Source organism: Manis javanica, chromosome 13 (assembly GCF_040802235.1).
Source record: "Manis javanica isolate MJ-LG chromosome 13, MJ_LKY, whole genome shotgun sequence".
In the NCBI taxonomy this organism is placed as follows: domain Eukaryota; kingdom Metazoa; phylum Chordata; class Mammalia; order Pholidota; family Manidae; genus Manis; species Manis javanica.
The window spans coordinates 61,922,032-61,939,537 of NC_133168.1; the positions used below are offsets into that span (position 1 = coordinate 61,922,032).

General features: G+C 41.2%; 1 protein-coding gene across 3 annotated transcripts in view; it reads left to right on the forward strand.

The window, feature by feature from the left end:
• The first annotated feature begins 7,285 nt into the window (after window positions 1–7,285).
• Window positions 7,286–17,506, forward strand: part of UTRN (utrophin) — a 454,961-nt gene continuing 444,740 nt past the window's right edge. Inside the window, exons 1-2 of one of the 3 annotated variants that reach the window (XM_037022103.2) lie at window positions 7,286–7,680; window positions 13,004–13,173. In XM_037022103.2, the coding sequence (XP_036877998.2) occupies window positions 13,095–13,173 (79 nt within the window). In that variant the 5' untranslated portion in view covers window positions 7,286–7,680; window positions 13,004–13,094. Of the gene's footprint in view, window positions 7,681–7,757; window positions 8,009–8,103; window positions 8,349–13,003; window positions 13,174–17,506 lie in introns of those variants that run through there. The other 2 variants (XM_073219702.1, XM_073219701.1) reach the window with 2 other exon arrangements.

Below are 17,506 nucleotides of genomic sequence, written 5' to 3' on the forward strand. Positions count from 1 at the left end.
CAGCCTAGTCATTTCTTTTGAGTTGCCTTCTTCCACTTATATAATTTATTCCAACATTCATGTGATGGGTTATCCTCTGATGTCTCATAATTGTTAATTGTTCATGCATGATTAAGGGTGTTCAAATAAAAACTAAGTGAAACTCTCAGTGCATGGGTGATTTTCATTTTTTCTGTGATGCAGGTCATGGTGGTCAGCTGTTTGTCATGAAACCTCTTTTGTCTATCTTTGAGTGTTTCCTTTTGGGTTTTTCTGGTTCCTTATATTCATGCTTCCAGTGTCCCATGTGGAGGATGAAGACCTGGCCTCCTGTAATCTGGGAGTTGTATTGGGAGAGGAGGCTGGGGATGTCAGCTTCAAATATACATGCTCAGTCCCTCTTGTTTGGCATATAGTTCTCCCACCCTTGGCTTGGTTTCCTGGTTGCCCAGATCCAGATAACACATTTATGATCTGCTGGGTTAGGGAGAGGCAGTTGCCTAGCTGTGCTGGGAGGGCCAAGGAATTGAGGGGTGTAATTACTTCTACAAGCAGTCCTTTTTACCACCTCCCCTAACCCTCCTCTTCCAGGGAATCTGGTGCTTTAGAATTTTGGGCTTGGGGCTGAGACTTCAGTGAAAATTAGACTTATTCTCAGCTGCCCCAGCTGCTGACTTAGAGTTAGGCTTTTTCAAGCCTGCAAAGGCAATTTCCACTTGACCATCTGCTTACCTGCTTCAAAAGTGTTGCTGTCATTGTCCTCACCACCTCACGATCTTATGCCTTAAAATGTCTCTTTGGTGTAGTTTCAGTGAGATTTTGGAAGAATCATGAGTAGGTGGCGTTTGCAATCTCCATCTTTACCTCTAGTCACTACAACTTCAGACTAAGTGTGAAGTATTTGGCTTTTATACAAACACAGTGATTTACGGGGCTTTTGATGTTTCTGATAATATTTTACTAATATATGGACCTTCTTAACATGGCTATTGTGTTAGCTCAATGTTTTGCAAACATGAGAAATATTCTAACTCTATTCAAGGAAAAACAAAATCTGAAGACTTCTGGCACTGAATTACATTATAAATAAAATCTTCTGGCACTGAATTACATTATTTTAATCATAATATTACTTAAACGTGTACAAATGTAAGTATAGACAATTCAGCTCTTGTACATTTATATAATGCACATATTAAATCAGAGAAAATCACATATTTAATTACAATTAACAATATAAAGTTAATGTGACAGGTGTTTTTTTTAATAGAACTAAATTGCTACCCTAAATATAAATATGGTGCTTATTGCTATGTCATGAGTTCTTCTAATTCCACTGTCCATATGCTACCATGTATTGTGTGAGAAATAAATGTGTCCATCTCTCTGAAACAGAATCCCTTTTTCAGATAGCAAGGTTTGTTATCATATGGGCATCATTTAGCAAACATGCAACCTTGACCTATTGAGACTGCATCTGGGCAGCAGTCTCTTTAGAGACTATTTCCCATCTTCTTTTTTCATTCAGAAAACACAGAGTGATAAAGAGGGCACTGCCTTTGTGCATGGAAACCTGGGACTCTGGCATCTACAAGCTTGTTTCTCCATATTTTTTCAGCTTCTTGTGTGATGGCTTCATTTTCTCCTTTTGTAGATCTAGAACTCTAGCTAGTAGTAGGAGGTGCAAGAGAGGGCTGTGGGAGGATTGTGGGGTAGTCTCAATTTTGCTAGTTCAGTTTACTAATTCCAAAGAGAAAAAAAGAATTTTCCCTTCCAGTGTTACTATGAAACATATTCAAGATAAGCCTGGCCTGGATCTTCCGTTGTCCTTCTTTGATTAATCGCTGTGGTTGAGGCCTGTGATTGGCTCTTTCTTAGACATGAGCCCACCCCCAAGGCTAGGTGGAGAAGTGATTGACAACCCCACACAATTCGACTGGAGCAGGAGAGGAGTAATTACCGAAAGGAAGGGGTAATGCTCCTTCAAAAAAAGAAGCAGAGATGCTGGGCAGAGGTAAGACAATAGATGTCCTTATGATGCTATTCATCCATTAAGGCTCAACTCGGGTGTCACTTCTTCATATCTCAATGTCCCTGTCCTCCTCCTATCGGGTTACGTGTCCCTCTCCTGGCTCACGTTACATCTTTGCTGTACTGCTGTACCCATATTAACTTGTAATTGTCTATTTATGTGTTGTCTCTCTCACCAAACAGGAGCTTTCACACAGTCACTGGGGCTTCTGTGCATTTTGCAGACCCAGCCCCTTAGGAGCACCAGGAATGTTTTCAATAAAATAATGAACGAAGATGACAACAAAATTGCAGCAAATCCTCTTAAGAGAAAGAGGGAGGAAACCAATAAAGTAAAAGAGTACCAGACACTGTGATAAATGCTTTATAAGTAGGTCATTTGATGCTCAACAATGACATTTGAGGAAGGTCTTTGTTTCTATTTCACAAATGGGAAGCTAAAGGTTAAGTTCCTCAAGCTCATACAGCTAATAACTCCCAATATAATAATTAGTACTTAGGACATTTAAACCCAGCCTTGCTCTCTTTCAGTTACCCTATCTTCTATCTCCTTCCTTTTCTTTTCTTCAGGTTAGCAATGAATTTATATAACAAAGGAATGCTCTCTTTTCACTTCTTAGTGATTTGGACATTTCCCCCCCAATAGATTGTTTTATTTTACTCACTAGCCAGTTTTGCACCTTTCATTTGTTTCTTTAGCCACAAAATTAGACGGTTGAAGGACTCTGTAAAAATCTCTTCCACATTCCAAAATTATGCTAAATAAATGAAATCAGGTAAAAGTAAAAAAGGCACTGTTTTAGTCAAGAAGGTTTTCTGGGTCTCGGTGGGCAGGCACACTGAAGGAGCTGGTCTGGGTTTACCCTCCACGATCTCCTCGCTCTTCTTTCATTTTGGGGCTTCCCTTAATTTGCCTTCTTTTTTGTTCTATCATTCTTTTATATATCAACTTGCACAGTAAGATAAGAAAAGGTAAATTCCCCAACCTTTGTTACTCTTTTAAACGCTTCCGTGGGGGCCTTTATTCATAGTCAACATCAAGGGAGAAGCTGAAGGAGTGCCCTACTTTTTTTTTTTTAATATATACTTTTATTTTTATTTTTGTTTTGGTATCGTTAATGTACATTTACTTGAACAACATTATGGTTACTAGACTCCCCCTATTATCAAGTCCCCCCCCCACATACCCCATTACAGTCACTGTCCATCAGCATAGTAAGATGCTATAGAATCATTACTTGTCTTCTCTGTAAATACTACCTTTCCCATGCCCCCCCACCCCCACTACATTATGTGTGCTAATCATAAATCTTGTTTTCCCCCTTATCCATCCCTTCCCACCCATCCTCCCCAGTTCCTTTCCCTTTGGTAACTGTTAGTCCATTCTTGGGTTCTGTGAGTCTGCTGCTGTTTTGTTCCTTCAGTTTTTCCTTTGTTCTTATACTCCACAGATGAGAGAAATCATTTGATACTTGTCTATCTCCAACTGGCTTAATTCACTGAGCATAATACCCTCTAGCTCCATCCATGTTGTTGCAAATGGTAGGATTTGTTTTCTTCTTATGGCTGAATAATATTCCATTGTGTATATGTACCACATGTTCTTTATCCATTCATCAACTGATGGACACTTAGGTTGCTTCCATTTCTTGGCTATTGTAAATAGTGCTGTGATAAACATAGGGGTGCATATGTCTTTTTCAAACTGGGCTCCTGCATTCTTAGGGTAAATTCCTAGGAGTGGAATTTCTGGGTCAAATGCTATTTCTATTTTTAGTTTTTCGAGGATCCTCTATACTGCTTTCCACAATGGTTGAACTAGTTTACATTCCCACCAGCAGTGTAGGAGGGTTCCCCTTTCTCCACATCCTTGTCAACATTTATTGTTGTTTGCCTTTTGCATGTTGGCCATCCTAACTGGTGTGAGGTAATATCTCATTGTGGTTTTCATTTGCATTTCTCTGATGATTAGCAATGTGGAACACCTTTTCATGTGCCTCTTGGCCATCTAAATTTCTTCTTTGGAGAAGTGTCTTTTCAGCTCCTCTGCCAATTTTTTAATGGGCTTATTTGCTTTTTGTTTGTTGAAGTGGTGAGCTCTTTATATAATTTGGATGTCAACCCCTTATCAGATATGTCATTTATAAATATATTCTCCCATACTATAGGATGTCTTTTTGTTCTATTGATGGTGTCTTTTGCTGTACAGAAGCTTTTTAGTTTGATATAGTCCCACTTGTTCATTTTTGTTTTTGTTTCCCTTGCCCGGAGAGATGTGTTCATTAAGAAGTTGCTCATGTTTATGTCCAGGAGATTTTTGCCTATATATATTTTTAAGAGTTTTATGGTTTCATGACTTACGTTCAGGTCTTTGATCCATTTTGAGTTTACTTTTGTGTATGGGGTTAGGCAATAATCTAGTTTCATTCTCTTACATGTAGCTGTCCAGTTTTGCCAACACCAGCTGTTGAAGAGGCTGTCATTTCTCCATTGTAAATTCATGGCTCCTTTATTGTATATTAATTGACCATATATGCTTGGGTTTATATCTGGGCTAGGAGTGACTTACTTTTTATACATTGTGTACTTCCTCATGCTTCTATTGTTTGAAAAGAAACTGCATTGATATATTCTTGCACAAACTTTAGTAAGATAGTTTTCTCTACATTATATATATATATATGTACACACACACATGTATATATCTTTATGTATGAATCTATATATGCACCATTCATATTTTCTCCCATATATTAAGGGCTTTATCTCTGTGTCATCAGTTCAGTTTTTCTGAATTTTCACTGTTCTATGGTGACTGTGGGGGAATTCAGAGTTTGAGTTCATGGTAGACCCAGGGCCATATTCTAATCACTTTCTCTGAATGCTTTACATTGGTCTCTGGGATGGGGAGACAAAACCCCACTGAATACCATCATTACAGGCTGATGTCACTGCTGCATGGTCTGCGGCTGGACTGTGGGTCACAGATGTAGTACCTGCTACCCATCTCCTGGTAGTCTGTCTCCACTTTTCCCTAAACTCAATTCTCAGGTTTCCAGGGGAGATCACACTGTCTGCTTTATGGAAGTGTAGCCTTCTGGGGTCAAAATCTCCCACAAATGTGGTTTCCCCACTTACAGTGGAAACAGGGAGCAAGTCTAGCTTGGGACCTCTCAGTCCCCATCAACAGGAAGTTGTTCTCTCTCTCCCAGGGCCTATGAGAATATCAGTTTCTGCATGAGGATAGAAGGGCTAAAAACAGGGCACAGGTCCCCAGGATCATAAGCCACTGTGGCTGGGGTGTGGGTCACTCCCATACAAACGGTTTCTGCTGTCCCTTAAGAGCCTTTTCTTACGGCCTTTGGGGAAGCTTATTTAAACATCCCCTCAGGGCTTAACAACTCAGAAATTCCAGGTTCCCAAAATACTTTTTCACAAGTTTTGAGTAAAACAGTATTTGTGTAGCACTTTGCAATTTATAAAGTGCTTCTTACCCACGTAATTTTAGGTAATGAAATTCTCACACACAGATGTGGTTTTACTTAAAAGGAGGAAATCTGAGTTTCCATAAACTCAACCAGGATACCATGAATGATAGCAGCCTTTAGGGTCTGTAGAATTATCAGTTAAAAGAAGTCTCAGTCTCCCTTGATACAGCCAGACTTATTATACTTGATCTGTCCTTTTCTTGGGGCACTTTTCACTGATCTTGCCAATCTTTACTAGTTTACATGTCTTATGTCACTTACTAAATTTGAAGTTCTTTAAGGCAAGATCTCTATCAGATTTATCTTTGCATCATTCACGGTGCCAGGGGACTGGCGAGTCCTAAATTGGCATTTGTTAAATGAACAAAGGAATGAAAGTGAATGAATAAATATCCACTTTAGGTTTATCCTCTGGATTTTATTTGGGAATATGAGGAAAACTCCCTCAAAGGAAGGAAGCTAAATTAGAGACTTTCTAAGAACACTGACTTTCAGGACCTCATACCGTCTCCATAGCATTTAGGACAGGGGAGCCTTTCATTTTATAACTAATAAAGGCTAGTGAATTCCTTCTTAAAAATTCATTTAAGGCCCCTAGGGGTTTATTTTCATTGACTCGTTATTTCAAATATTAAACCAGCAGTAAGCCAGAGCTCGCTTATCAATTAGTCTTTCCTTATTGTTTATACCAACTAAGAAATTTAGGTTGCTGTTTCTTCTTTCCCCTCCCCAAGCGAGATGATCATGTAAAAGTATCACAGAAACACGTGGGGGAATGAAATATGTAAATCAAAAAATGCACATGTGGCACAAACTCACTTCTTCCTAGACATTTTTTGACCAACCCCTCAGCCTTGAGGCAGGCTTTACACAGATGTTCGTGTGTCTATGCTGGAAAAATGGAAAAATAAGGTCAGCGCAAACACTGTAGGTATGAACGAATATAAAACGGAATTTCAGGTTTATCCTAATATTAAAAACGACATTAATCAAGACTATTTAAAATAAACGTATTCTTGTAACTAGGACCAAAGTATCAGCAAACGCAGATGGGGTGAATGGAGAGGCAAATGGAGATTTATCTTCAAGGAGGAAAAATCACCTGAACTGCCCGGGTTGCCCAGGGTGGGGGCGTGACTAACATTTTCGGGTAATGGGAATAAAGGGGACTGTGTTTGCGCGAGGTGCCCATTCCGGCTCCGGACTCCCGGCACGCACGGTCAGCTCCGGGAACCGCGCCGGGCGCGCAGCCCCAGGCCAGCCGAGCGCCGGGCCCGCTGCTGCGGGCGGGGAGGACGCGCAGGGCGGGCGCTGATTGACGGGGCGCGCGGTCAGGTGACCCGGGGCGCCACGTTCCCGGAGTCCAGCCCGCGGTGGCCGCCTGGGCCGGGCCGGGGCCGGACCCGGAGCCGAGAAGGGCTGCCTTCCTCGAACAAAGTTGCGGGGCGGGAGAGCCGAGGGGCGCTGGCGCTGGAGCGGCTCCGGCAGGCGGCCGGGACCTGCTGGGCCGCCTCCCCCGCGGGCAGGCGAACCTGGGGTGCCGGCGCGGGCGCGTTCCAGGCGGGCAGCAGAGCGCCCCCGGCAGGTCCGGCGCCCCACCCTCCGTCCTCCGCCCCCGGCGCTCCTCTCCAACAAAGGGGCCGGCCGGCGGCGGGGAGGAGGAGGAGGAGGGGCCGGGGCCGCCAGCCGCTCGCGCACAAAGTTGTGGAGTCGCTTTTCCTCGGAGGAGGGGAGCGGGCGGCCGCAGCCTGCCGCGGGCTTTCTCCCGCCGAGGGCCGAGGAGGAGCCTCCGGCTCCCGAAGCCGATTGGGGAATCTCGGGGAGAGGTGCCTCCCTTCTGGTGGGTCATTTCTGCAGGCGGAAAACTCCCTAGTGTTTGGCAAACTTGGTGCCCGCGCGCCCGTTCCAGCTTTGCACTTGGACGGTTTTGTTTTTGTTTTTGGCGGAACTACGGGGCAGGAAGATTGCACAAGTCAGGGGCGTTTTCAGTCTGTGTCAAAATTTTAATTTTTCTTTCGAACCTTGTCTGGTTCTCCACGCTGCATTTTAAAAAACGTCGCACCACAGAACTCACGCTCGCACACTTCAGCGATTACTGCGACCCAGCACATCCAGAGGGGCCCTCGGCCGGCTCGGGTCGCGGCGGCCGGCAGGCGCGGCGGGCCGCGGGCCACCGGAGCAGGTAAGCCCCTGCGTGCCTGAAGCCTCGGGCTGGGGAAGGGGACCACGGCCCGGGGAAAGGGGCGTGGGCTGCGGGGAGGATGGACTTCCCTGCGGCTCCTACGCTCGGGATCGGTGTCCCGAGCCCCTTCTGCGGGCTGAGTCTGAAATGTAACCAACTTTTGCATGCACTTTCCTCGGAACGTGAGTTCTGTTCCCCCAGGCGGGGGAGAGAGTGCCAGAAACGTGGAGGGAAATCGGGCCAGAAGGTCCTCGGAATCTGTGTAGTAGCGAAAGACCCAAACTCCGATTGGATCTGTGCTGGCTCCCCCAGCCCTCCTCCGCTCCGGGTGAGACGGTCGCGCGTGCGAGCCTCGTGGGCGAGGGGGCGCCGGGTCAGTGGTCCCAGGAGGGGACGGGGCCTCGTAGGAGGGCCTGTCACACACACCCCCGCCCCGGGAAGGCGGGGCCCCGAGGTGTCTGCCAGGAGAGGGTGGGAAGAAGGTGGCTGTGTAGTAGGCGGGCGGGGAGCGGCCCCCAGCCGTCATCCGAGCAGGAAACGTGATCGACCTCTGGGCCCGTGCCTGCTCCTGAGGGTGGGGCTCAGGAGGGGAGCCCCCAGTCCGTGCGTAGTCCCGCATGGGCACCTCTTCTGGTTTTCCAGGTTCTTGACATCTCTTGCTGCAACTGGTAAGGTAATTCTTGTCCCCCGTTGGCCCCGGGTCGGAGGCTCTGGTTGCCCAAGGCCACTTAGAAACCAGCGAAGGACTAATTTTAGGCTGTGCAACTTTAGAGGGCACGCTGTTAAAAGAGATTTTTTTCCTCCAAGTCCCGGAGTACGACAGGGACTCGTTCTAGGGTTGTTTGAAGGGAAGGAGAAAATGTGCGCGACCTCTTCAAGAGCCCTTGTTTGACACTGAACTAGGGAGCCCCAGGTCGAACGGCTCCTCTCTGTGGGATGTCCCAGAGAGAGCCTCCTCTCTCCCAGCCTCGGGACACCAGGGCCACGCGGGTCAGTTCCCCACGCCGAGCTTGGGCGGGTCGGTGCACCGGTTGCCGCGGCTGGAGCGCAACCGAGGTCGGAGGAGCCCCGATTCCCCGGGTCGGGGCCGGAGCTTGCGGCCTCGGAACCGGCGGCAGTAGCCACTTACATCCCGTTGTAACTTGCACGCCCCAGGAAGTGCGGTTGGCCCTTCCCGGCTGGGTGCTGATGGGCGTGGGGCACGCCGCCTGCGGATAGCGCTGCAGGTCAGGCGAGACTTGGAGGAATGCGAAGCTCGTGGTGCGTCAGCCTCCAGAGTACCAGGCGACCAGGGCCAAGGTTTACGCGGAGTCATTCCCCGCTCCGTCGGCCCGCATTTATGGGACCGATGAGACAGCTCTTTAACTCTCCTTCGGGTGTTTACTTAAAATTTATTGCTCCTGTAAACAGTATTAATCACTGTAGTATTAACCTTACCTTGGAGCGTTTCAGAGAGTGAAAGGCAGTTCTTGGCACTGGGCGGTGGCTTTTACTGTGTTTCAAGCAGAGCGGCAAATTCTTGCTTCTTTCCCTTCCCACTCTCGCTAGCATTCCTAGGTTTTGGTTCCTAGTGTAAATGACTGGATAGTTGCTGCCCGCGGACCTATACCGCATTTCCTATCATAACTGCACATTGTTGAACCTATTTGTATTCTTACATTGTCTAATTCTCGAATTATTTTAAAATTAAAACAGTGGCTTTCATTGGCTTTATCTTTAAGGCAACCCCCTCGCACCCCCAGACTGTTTTATTGCCACACGCTCACGACTTCCGCTCCGTATGACAGCCAGAAGTGTTAGGAAGAAAGAATTGGTGAATGTAGAGTTGATTGTATTGGTGTCAATGAGAAGCATCTGGCTAAACTTTGCAAAACGTCTTTGTGGGGGAAACAATCCTTGAGCAGTGGTAACAATAAATTACATTGTAGAAGACTGAAAGCTTAGAAAGCGGTCTCCCATTCATTTACTCTCAATTTCTCATGAACTTTGTATGGCCTTCCTTCCATTTCATAGATATGTAAGTGGAGGGTCACACCTAGGCACATTGTTAGTAATGAGACTTGGATTCTGTCTCCTGACAACCAATTATAAATCGCTGCAGCAGTGAGTGAGTGAGAAGGAGGTCTCTTTCTGCCACATGTTTTTTTCACCTGGAGTACTCTGCAGGTCTGTGCAACAAGTGTCAGTCGGTGGCTACCAATGTTTAAGTGGTCTTCTGTGATTCTCCCTCTATCCTTTGATTCCCCTTAATAGTGTATTTTTGTAGCATCTAAGAGATTTTGATTATCAAGAAGAGAAAATCTGAGACATTTTCTTGAGAATGGCAAAAGAAAATATTATAGTGAAAAAATATTAATGTGCAAATGAAATAAAGTCTGGTGAAAACAGCTTACTCTTCTTTTTTATGGAGTGGGAAGAGTTTTTGGGAGGCATTGAAGTAAAGACCCTTGATTAAGACCAGCATGGAGAAGTGCACTAGCGCTCCCTCTCAAAGGAAGAGTTGCTTTCCAATAAAGAGAATTTTTGTTAGGAAAACCTGATTTTCCCTAATACAATTTTATATGTATTCTTCTGAACAAAGTTTTAGGTTCTTAAATATAGTAAAATACACTTATGAATTCAGCAAATCTTTCACAGGTATGGACTGCCAAAGAGGAACTTCATCACATAATAATGCCTGAAGTCTGAACAGTAGTACAGCAATACAAAAAAAGACAAAAGATTTTATACTCATAAAATTTGGCAGACTGATGATGCAACCCATATTCTTCCCTATTAGAGAGGAAATTATTCCTAAAACTTTAGCAGTCTACCACAGTTTTCATCTGCTTCAAATTCTTTAACACTTAAAACTTTTCTTGAAGTTAACTTTGACCTCTTTATTATTAGAGCATACCCTTTTCCTGAGTGGTCAGGAAAAAATATACTAATTATATATTATATATATTTATAGTATTATAAAATATAATATGGTATTCCCTTGAATTTCATGTCATAAACATAATATATAAGTACTAAACATATAAATTAAAATATACTATAAAATAATAATGCCATGTGGTATGTCTTTGAATTAAAAAATTTAGTTGTCTTACGTACAGCTAGCAGTCAGCTCTGCTTCTGATTATCTGTTGTAATATGTGAGTTAATGCCCATTATTTGCTGATGGATATTTGGATGTGTTGGCTATTATATTCCCAATTAAGTGATTTATTTATTTAATTGATGTGTGGGGTCCACATACCAATGGACATAAGGGACTGTTAAAATAAAGCCAAGCTGCTGAATCAAAATTGAATTCTGACTCTGTCTAGGTTGGTGGGCCAGTGTGTTCCAGGAAGGATTAGGGCACTCTAATTCTTGACCTTAAAAGGGTTTCTGCAGGATTGAATCCTTGATTTTTAAATTCTAAAGATGCTTTTGGCTAATTAATAAAGATTAACAATATTTTTCTGAGTGATATTTGTACTCAGCACAATTCAAATGGTATACCTTCTAGAATAAAATATGTATCAATGGATATGACATATAAGGATTGAGATTTATATTTAATCCAGACCATTTCTGAGATAAGACCTGCATATCCAACTGCCTTTTTGTTATCGCCACATATATATCTCAGATACATAAACTCAGCAAGTCCAATAACATTCATCATTTCTTCCTCCAGTGACTTAGGCCCCAGTGTTCCCTTACTTAGTGAATGACTCACCCTCTACTCAGTGGCCCACGCCAGAATTGGGCAGTCATTTGTGCATTAGTATCCTGAGCCATATCCAGTCAGTTCCCAAGTCCTACTGGCATTCTTTATTTAACACTGACATATTCCACATATCCACCCATTTCTTACCATCTACCCTTGTTTAGGCCACAGTCATTTCCTGCCTATAATATTATGCTAGAAAGAATAGAAGAATAGAATAGAAGAACACACACTCATGTGCTCTTTATCTACATCCTTGTTTATCATTTTCCATTGTTTGCTTCATCTCTTTGTGTATATATGTGCATATACATAGATTCCTTGCCTAATGACAAAACCATTAGCCAATATAAAGGAACTTTAATATTGATACTATAATATTGTCCACTATACAGCCAAAATTCAGAATTTTTGTATCATCCCTAAAACGTTTATTTTGGAAAATTCTGAATTCAATCAAGGATTTACACTTGGCTGTCATGTTTGTTTAGTCTCCTTTAATCTCTGAAGTTACCTTTCCCTCAAGTGTTTTTTTTTTCATGAACATTGACAATTTTGAAGAGCCCAGATGATTTAATTTGAGGACTAGCCACATTGTAGATATGTCTGCTCATGATAAGCCTCACATCTAAGATTTTGGCAAGGATACTGTTTTGATGATATAGTATATTTCCATTGCACCTTGATTCCCCTTACTGGTCCTTTGAAGTCTGAACACTGAGTTAAGGTCTGGAATTTTTTCCCCTGACATTTTACTATGAAAAATCTTCAAACACACGGAGTAATTAAAAGAAATTTCCATTAAATACCCACATACCCGTGGCCTATGTTCGTCAATGAACAGTTGCTATATTCTGCATCTTCTCCATGGCTCCCCTCATGTGACTCTGGTCCACCTGAAAGCCAGAAAGATCTTTAAAGAAGACAAATCTGATCATGTTACTTCTGGCTAAAAACCATCTACGGGATCTCTACTGGTCTTTAGAAAAAAATCAAAAGCCCTCATTTGGTCTCTAAGGCCCTGTCCCTGGTCCTGTCTACCTACCTCACCTAGTTCAACAGATCTCTCTCCTCTCACCTGTCTTATCTCCAAAAACACGGGCCTTTGCTCAGCTTCCTGAGTGCTCAGTGATTCTCCCTGCCACTTCACATGGGGGGCTCTGGCCTTTTTCTCTTCCCACCTCTCTTTGTGGCTAAATTCTTCTCATCCTTGAAGGCTTGGTTCAAATGTCACTTCGCCAAGAGAGCCTTCTTCAATTGTCCAGGGCAGGTCAGATTCCTCTGCTGGGTGCTCATACTACTTTCTGCCTCTCTTTGTACATTTGTAGCATATCAGTATTATAATGAAAGAATTCATTATTATATCAAGAACTGCTTAGTGTCTATTAACTTCAGAATGGCAGAAGCCGTGTCTCTTTTCATATTCATATCCCCATTGCCCAGATCAGTGCCTTACACATAGCAGGCACTGAGTAAGTATTTGCTGAATGTTTACTGTATGTAACTGTATATGACTATATATATATATATATATATATATATATATATATATATATATATATAATTATATATATATGCATATATATTTTTTCAGATCAATACTATCCTTTTTCTTTTTAGGTGTTAATGTCAAGCTGGACCATTATAGAAAACAGAAAGTCTTAAAAGAGGATTTAATAAAGTCTTTGGATTATATTGAAACTCAGCAAAGATGGCCAAGCATGGAGAACATGAGGCCAGGCCTGATGATGGGCAGAGTGAGTTCAGTGACATCATTAAGTCAAGATCTGGTAGGTAATAGAAGCTTAAGAAAATGACATTTTTATCCATAAACTACTTGGAAGACATAGGTTTTCCGGTTTGTTTTGTATTGTTTTTGTGAGACAAAACTTCTTTTGAGAAACATACTTCTGACAATGACTGTTACATTATGAAGGTGTCTTTGTGTGTGCATGCGCACGTGCATGCATGTGCGTGTGCGTGTGCGTGTGCGTGTGTGTGTGTGTGTGTGTGTGTGTGTGTGTGTGTCTGTCTGTCTGTCTGTCTGACTGTCCTGTCTTCATTTCTCAACCCAATTTGGTCTCATTATATGTTGACTAGCATTGCTTGGGGAAATTGCTACCTGTAGGTGGCTGCTGTTCATTCATAAGACTATTCTGTATTGAACACAAAATTAAACCCAAGCATTTTTTGCCTTGTGGCCTCGTTTATGAAGTTGAAGAGATTACATGCTCAAAGCAGGAAGTACTATGGTCTGTGGCAGGATGGAACATCTCGCATTTTGCTTCCACTACCTTATACCCTCACCCCTGTCCCTTTTGGTGGCTGGGGTTAGGCCATTAGGTGTCCTACTTTGCTTCCCTTTCTGAAATTTCTCGTGAACCTTCTCAAGGGACAATTTTCACCTGGGTAATTTAATAAACTAGACTAAGAGAGAGTAGTGATTTTCATGTGAACATTTACATTGGAGATCTAAGGATACCACTTCCTCCCCTAATCTTTTCATATAATAGAGTGCTTTTCAACAGGCACTGTGCAAATGAATCAACTAGGGAGTTTTTAAAAAAATGCACATGCACTTTCTGTACTCCAGACCTATTGAATAAAAATTCCTCTATTTTTAAGAAGCTTCAAATACGATTCTGAGACAGGCTTTTATGGGAGAGCATGCAGGGCCTTTCTGAACTTTGCAAATCACATGGAACTCCATCCTGGGTGTAAGCACTATACTTAAGTAACTTTGAGAGTTACTTTGAGGTATAAAATTACATCCAGTGTTACTTGAAAAACAAAACAGGGACTTACAGCCTGTTTTTGTTATGTGAACGATTGTTAAGTTATGTTAAGGACCTATTTCTTAATTATTTGAAATTGCAAAAACATGTACTGAAAATTGGCCCTAGAGTAATAAAGGTACTCATTTCCCGCCATGGTACTGGGGTTGGTCGATTGGTAAAAGTTTTGGTTATTACAGTCTTAGTTCTAAACATGTAACTACTGCTGTGTAGCCTGAGGATATTTTGGGTATGCAGCTTAATATCCTGTTTTAAAGTGTGCTTTGAGGATGTTTTATTCCTCCAAAATTTCTTTTGTTTGAAATGTTTTAGTAGTATGAAGTACTATATAGATAGAAAGAATCATTAATCTTTCAACAGTATAGAGTGTATATTGAGAAATATGTTAAATATAACAAAAAGGAAAATGAAAGTGAGTCAGTTTAACATATCCATGCTTGTCATGCTCAATAAATTGTGGAGAGGTATATTTTTAAGTAGTTTACCAAGTTAACCTCCATTATAGTAAGACCTTTGATATTTGTAACTACATCCTTTAGCCATGTCCATTAAAAAGTAATTACAGAAGTTTAAAAATACTGTGTTTATATGATGAATGTGTGTAACTTCCAAAATGTTCTTCAAATAAAAAATTATTTTAAAAAGCTGACAATTCTCATACTCTGTTGTGGGACAGTTAGGTAGACATTATCAAATTTCCAATGTGTGCATACCAGTTGGCCCAGTAACTCTATTATTAGAATTTTTTCCTAGGGAACACATAGAAATATATAAGCTAGAAGTTGGTCACAGTATTTCTATAATAGAAAAAAATTGGAAACACCATACAAATGTAACACTGAGGATTGGTTAAGTCATAATTTCCCTGAGTATTTTGAAAGGAGCACAAGTTCTAAGGTGTAATTCAAAAAAGGATATCATGAGCAAATATCTTCAGGTTCCTTCAATGCAGGGCATCTGAACAGATCACATAGAATCTCAATGGAGCTAAATCAGGCTGTATCCATAAAGCAGAAGATCATACATTCATAAAAATGTTACAAATGTATATACATATGTATATAAATGAACATAGAAATATGTTCTTGATATTGTTACATCAAAAATATGTGCATTATGAAGTCATTGAGGTGAAATATATTTTTTCCAAAAAGTTTACCAGAGTGTACACTGCTAAACACTAATTAGTTATTAGTTAATGAGGAAACATTATTTGCATTTTGGGATTATTATTTTTCTCTTTTTGCACATATGTGTATTTTGAAGTTTTTAATGAGCCCGTATTACTTGGTTCTTACATTTTTAAAGAGTCGAATGCCTAGAATGTTTTAATGCCAAGGCTATGGCTACTACTTTTTTTTTTGTGGCACCTACTCCAAAATGCATTGAAAAGTTAGCTCTTGCATAGCTGAGATACGAATCACATTCTTTTGGCTGGGTTATGTTGCAAAATCCAGGAGATAAATTTGGGCTTGAAAGGACCTATTAGTCCCAATCTTGCTTTCTGGAAGAGACTTTTTTGGTTTGTTTAAGGTAAATACTAGTATATAGTGGTCAGGTTTCATGGTACTCTAAAATTTATGTATCAAAAAGGGATTTTTAGTTCAGATTAAGTCAAAGGAATCATATAATTCATATTTTGAAAGATCTGCCTTGGACACGTTCTATGCTGTATTTGTTGCCTTTTCATTTTTTTAAAGGAATGCTTTCTTTTAGGAAAATTTTTATTCTAATTGATTCTTCTAGGTTTCTTCCTTTTGGGGTATTATTGTATGGGGGAAAGGGAGAGAGATTGGAATGGGGAAAAAACTAATGCTGGGAGTATATTGATACATGTAATCTCTTGGTTTATGAAGATCCTTCTCTGCTCCTTTCTCCCCAAATCCTTGAGTTTGGACAGTCAAAAAGCCTGACATAGTAAAAATACTTTTGCATTTTACTTTAAGTTATTGGGCTTGTTAATATTATCATCAATCAATATTAATTTGCTTTATGCTTTATGTGAGGTTTAAAGTTTTTTAAAAAGTCATTTCCACCATCTATACAGATATTAAATTATCAAGGGTAGGTGATGAAATAGTTTCATGAATATAAAAGCCATACATTTCTTTATGGTTGTTGTACATTTGCCTTCTATTTGAATGGATTTTAGAAACAAACATGAAAGAATATGACCTTTGATGATTAAGGGTTGGGTAAAAGTAACTTAGTTTAAAGACACATAGGTCAAGTTTGACATTAATGACTGCATCTTTGACAGCCCAGATTAGTGGGCCTCAGAGAGCTTAAGAAGTTAGTAAATATTTTGAGAGAGTAGGCCAAGAAGAAGAGATTTTTTTTAAAGTAAAATATATTGCCAATGGAGTTTGTGATGCATAAACTTCTGCTTGGAACATTTTAAACATAAAATAATAAAATGGTTTGAGATGCATATGAAGTCAAAGAACATCCTGCTATTTTTTTTTTTAAACTGGGAGTTTGTACTTCTTGACCCCCTTCACCTATTTTGCTTATACCCCCTCCCCCATCCCTTTTGACAGCCACTAGCTTGTTCTCTGTATTTATGAGTCTATGAGTCTGTTTCTGCTTTTGTTTGTTCATTTGTTTTATTTTTCAGATGCCACATGTAAGTGGAACTGCATGGTGTTTGTCTTTCTCTGACATTTCACTTAGCCTAATATCCTCTAGATCCATTTGCATTGTATATGGCCAGATTTCATTATTTTTTATGGTTGAGTAATATTCCATTATATGTATATACCACCTCTTCTTTATCCATTAATCTATCAGTGGACACTGGGTTGCTTCTGTAGCTTGGCTACTGTAAATAATGATGCAGTAAAAAATAGGGATGCATTTATCTTTTTGAATTAGTGTTTTTGCTTTCTTTGGGTAAATACCCAGAAGTGGAATTCCTGGATTGAATGGTAGTTCTATTTCTCATTTTTCCTACAGTGACTTTACCAGTATACATTCTCACCAACCATGGGCAAGGGTTCCCTTTTCTTCATATCCTTGCCAACGCTTGTTTCTTGTCTTTTCGAAACTAGACATTTCGTGGGTGAGGCATGAGGCGATATCTCATGGTGGTCTTAATTTGCATTTTCCTGATGATTAATGCTGTTGAGCATTCTTCCAATAGCTAACACTCTTCAAAGCTAGTAATGTAGACTAAGTCCTCCTCTTCTATTCTCAGTGCTTCTGTGGTGTTAGCCCAGAGCCCATAGAAAGGGTAAACCTCAGGGTTAAAGACTGTCAGCAAATCTTGACAGTTTGGGGATTTGAATCAAAGACTCTCAGATGGAAGAGGGCCATTTGTTGAATGAAT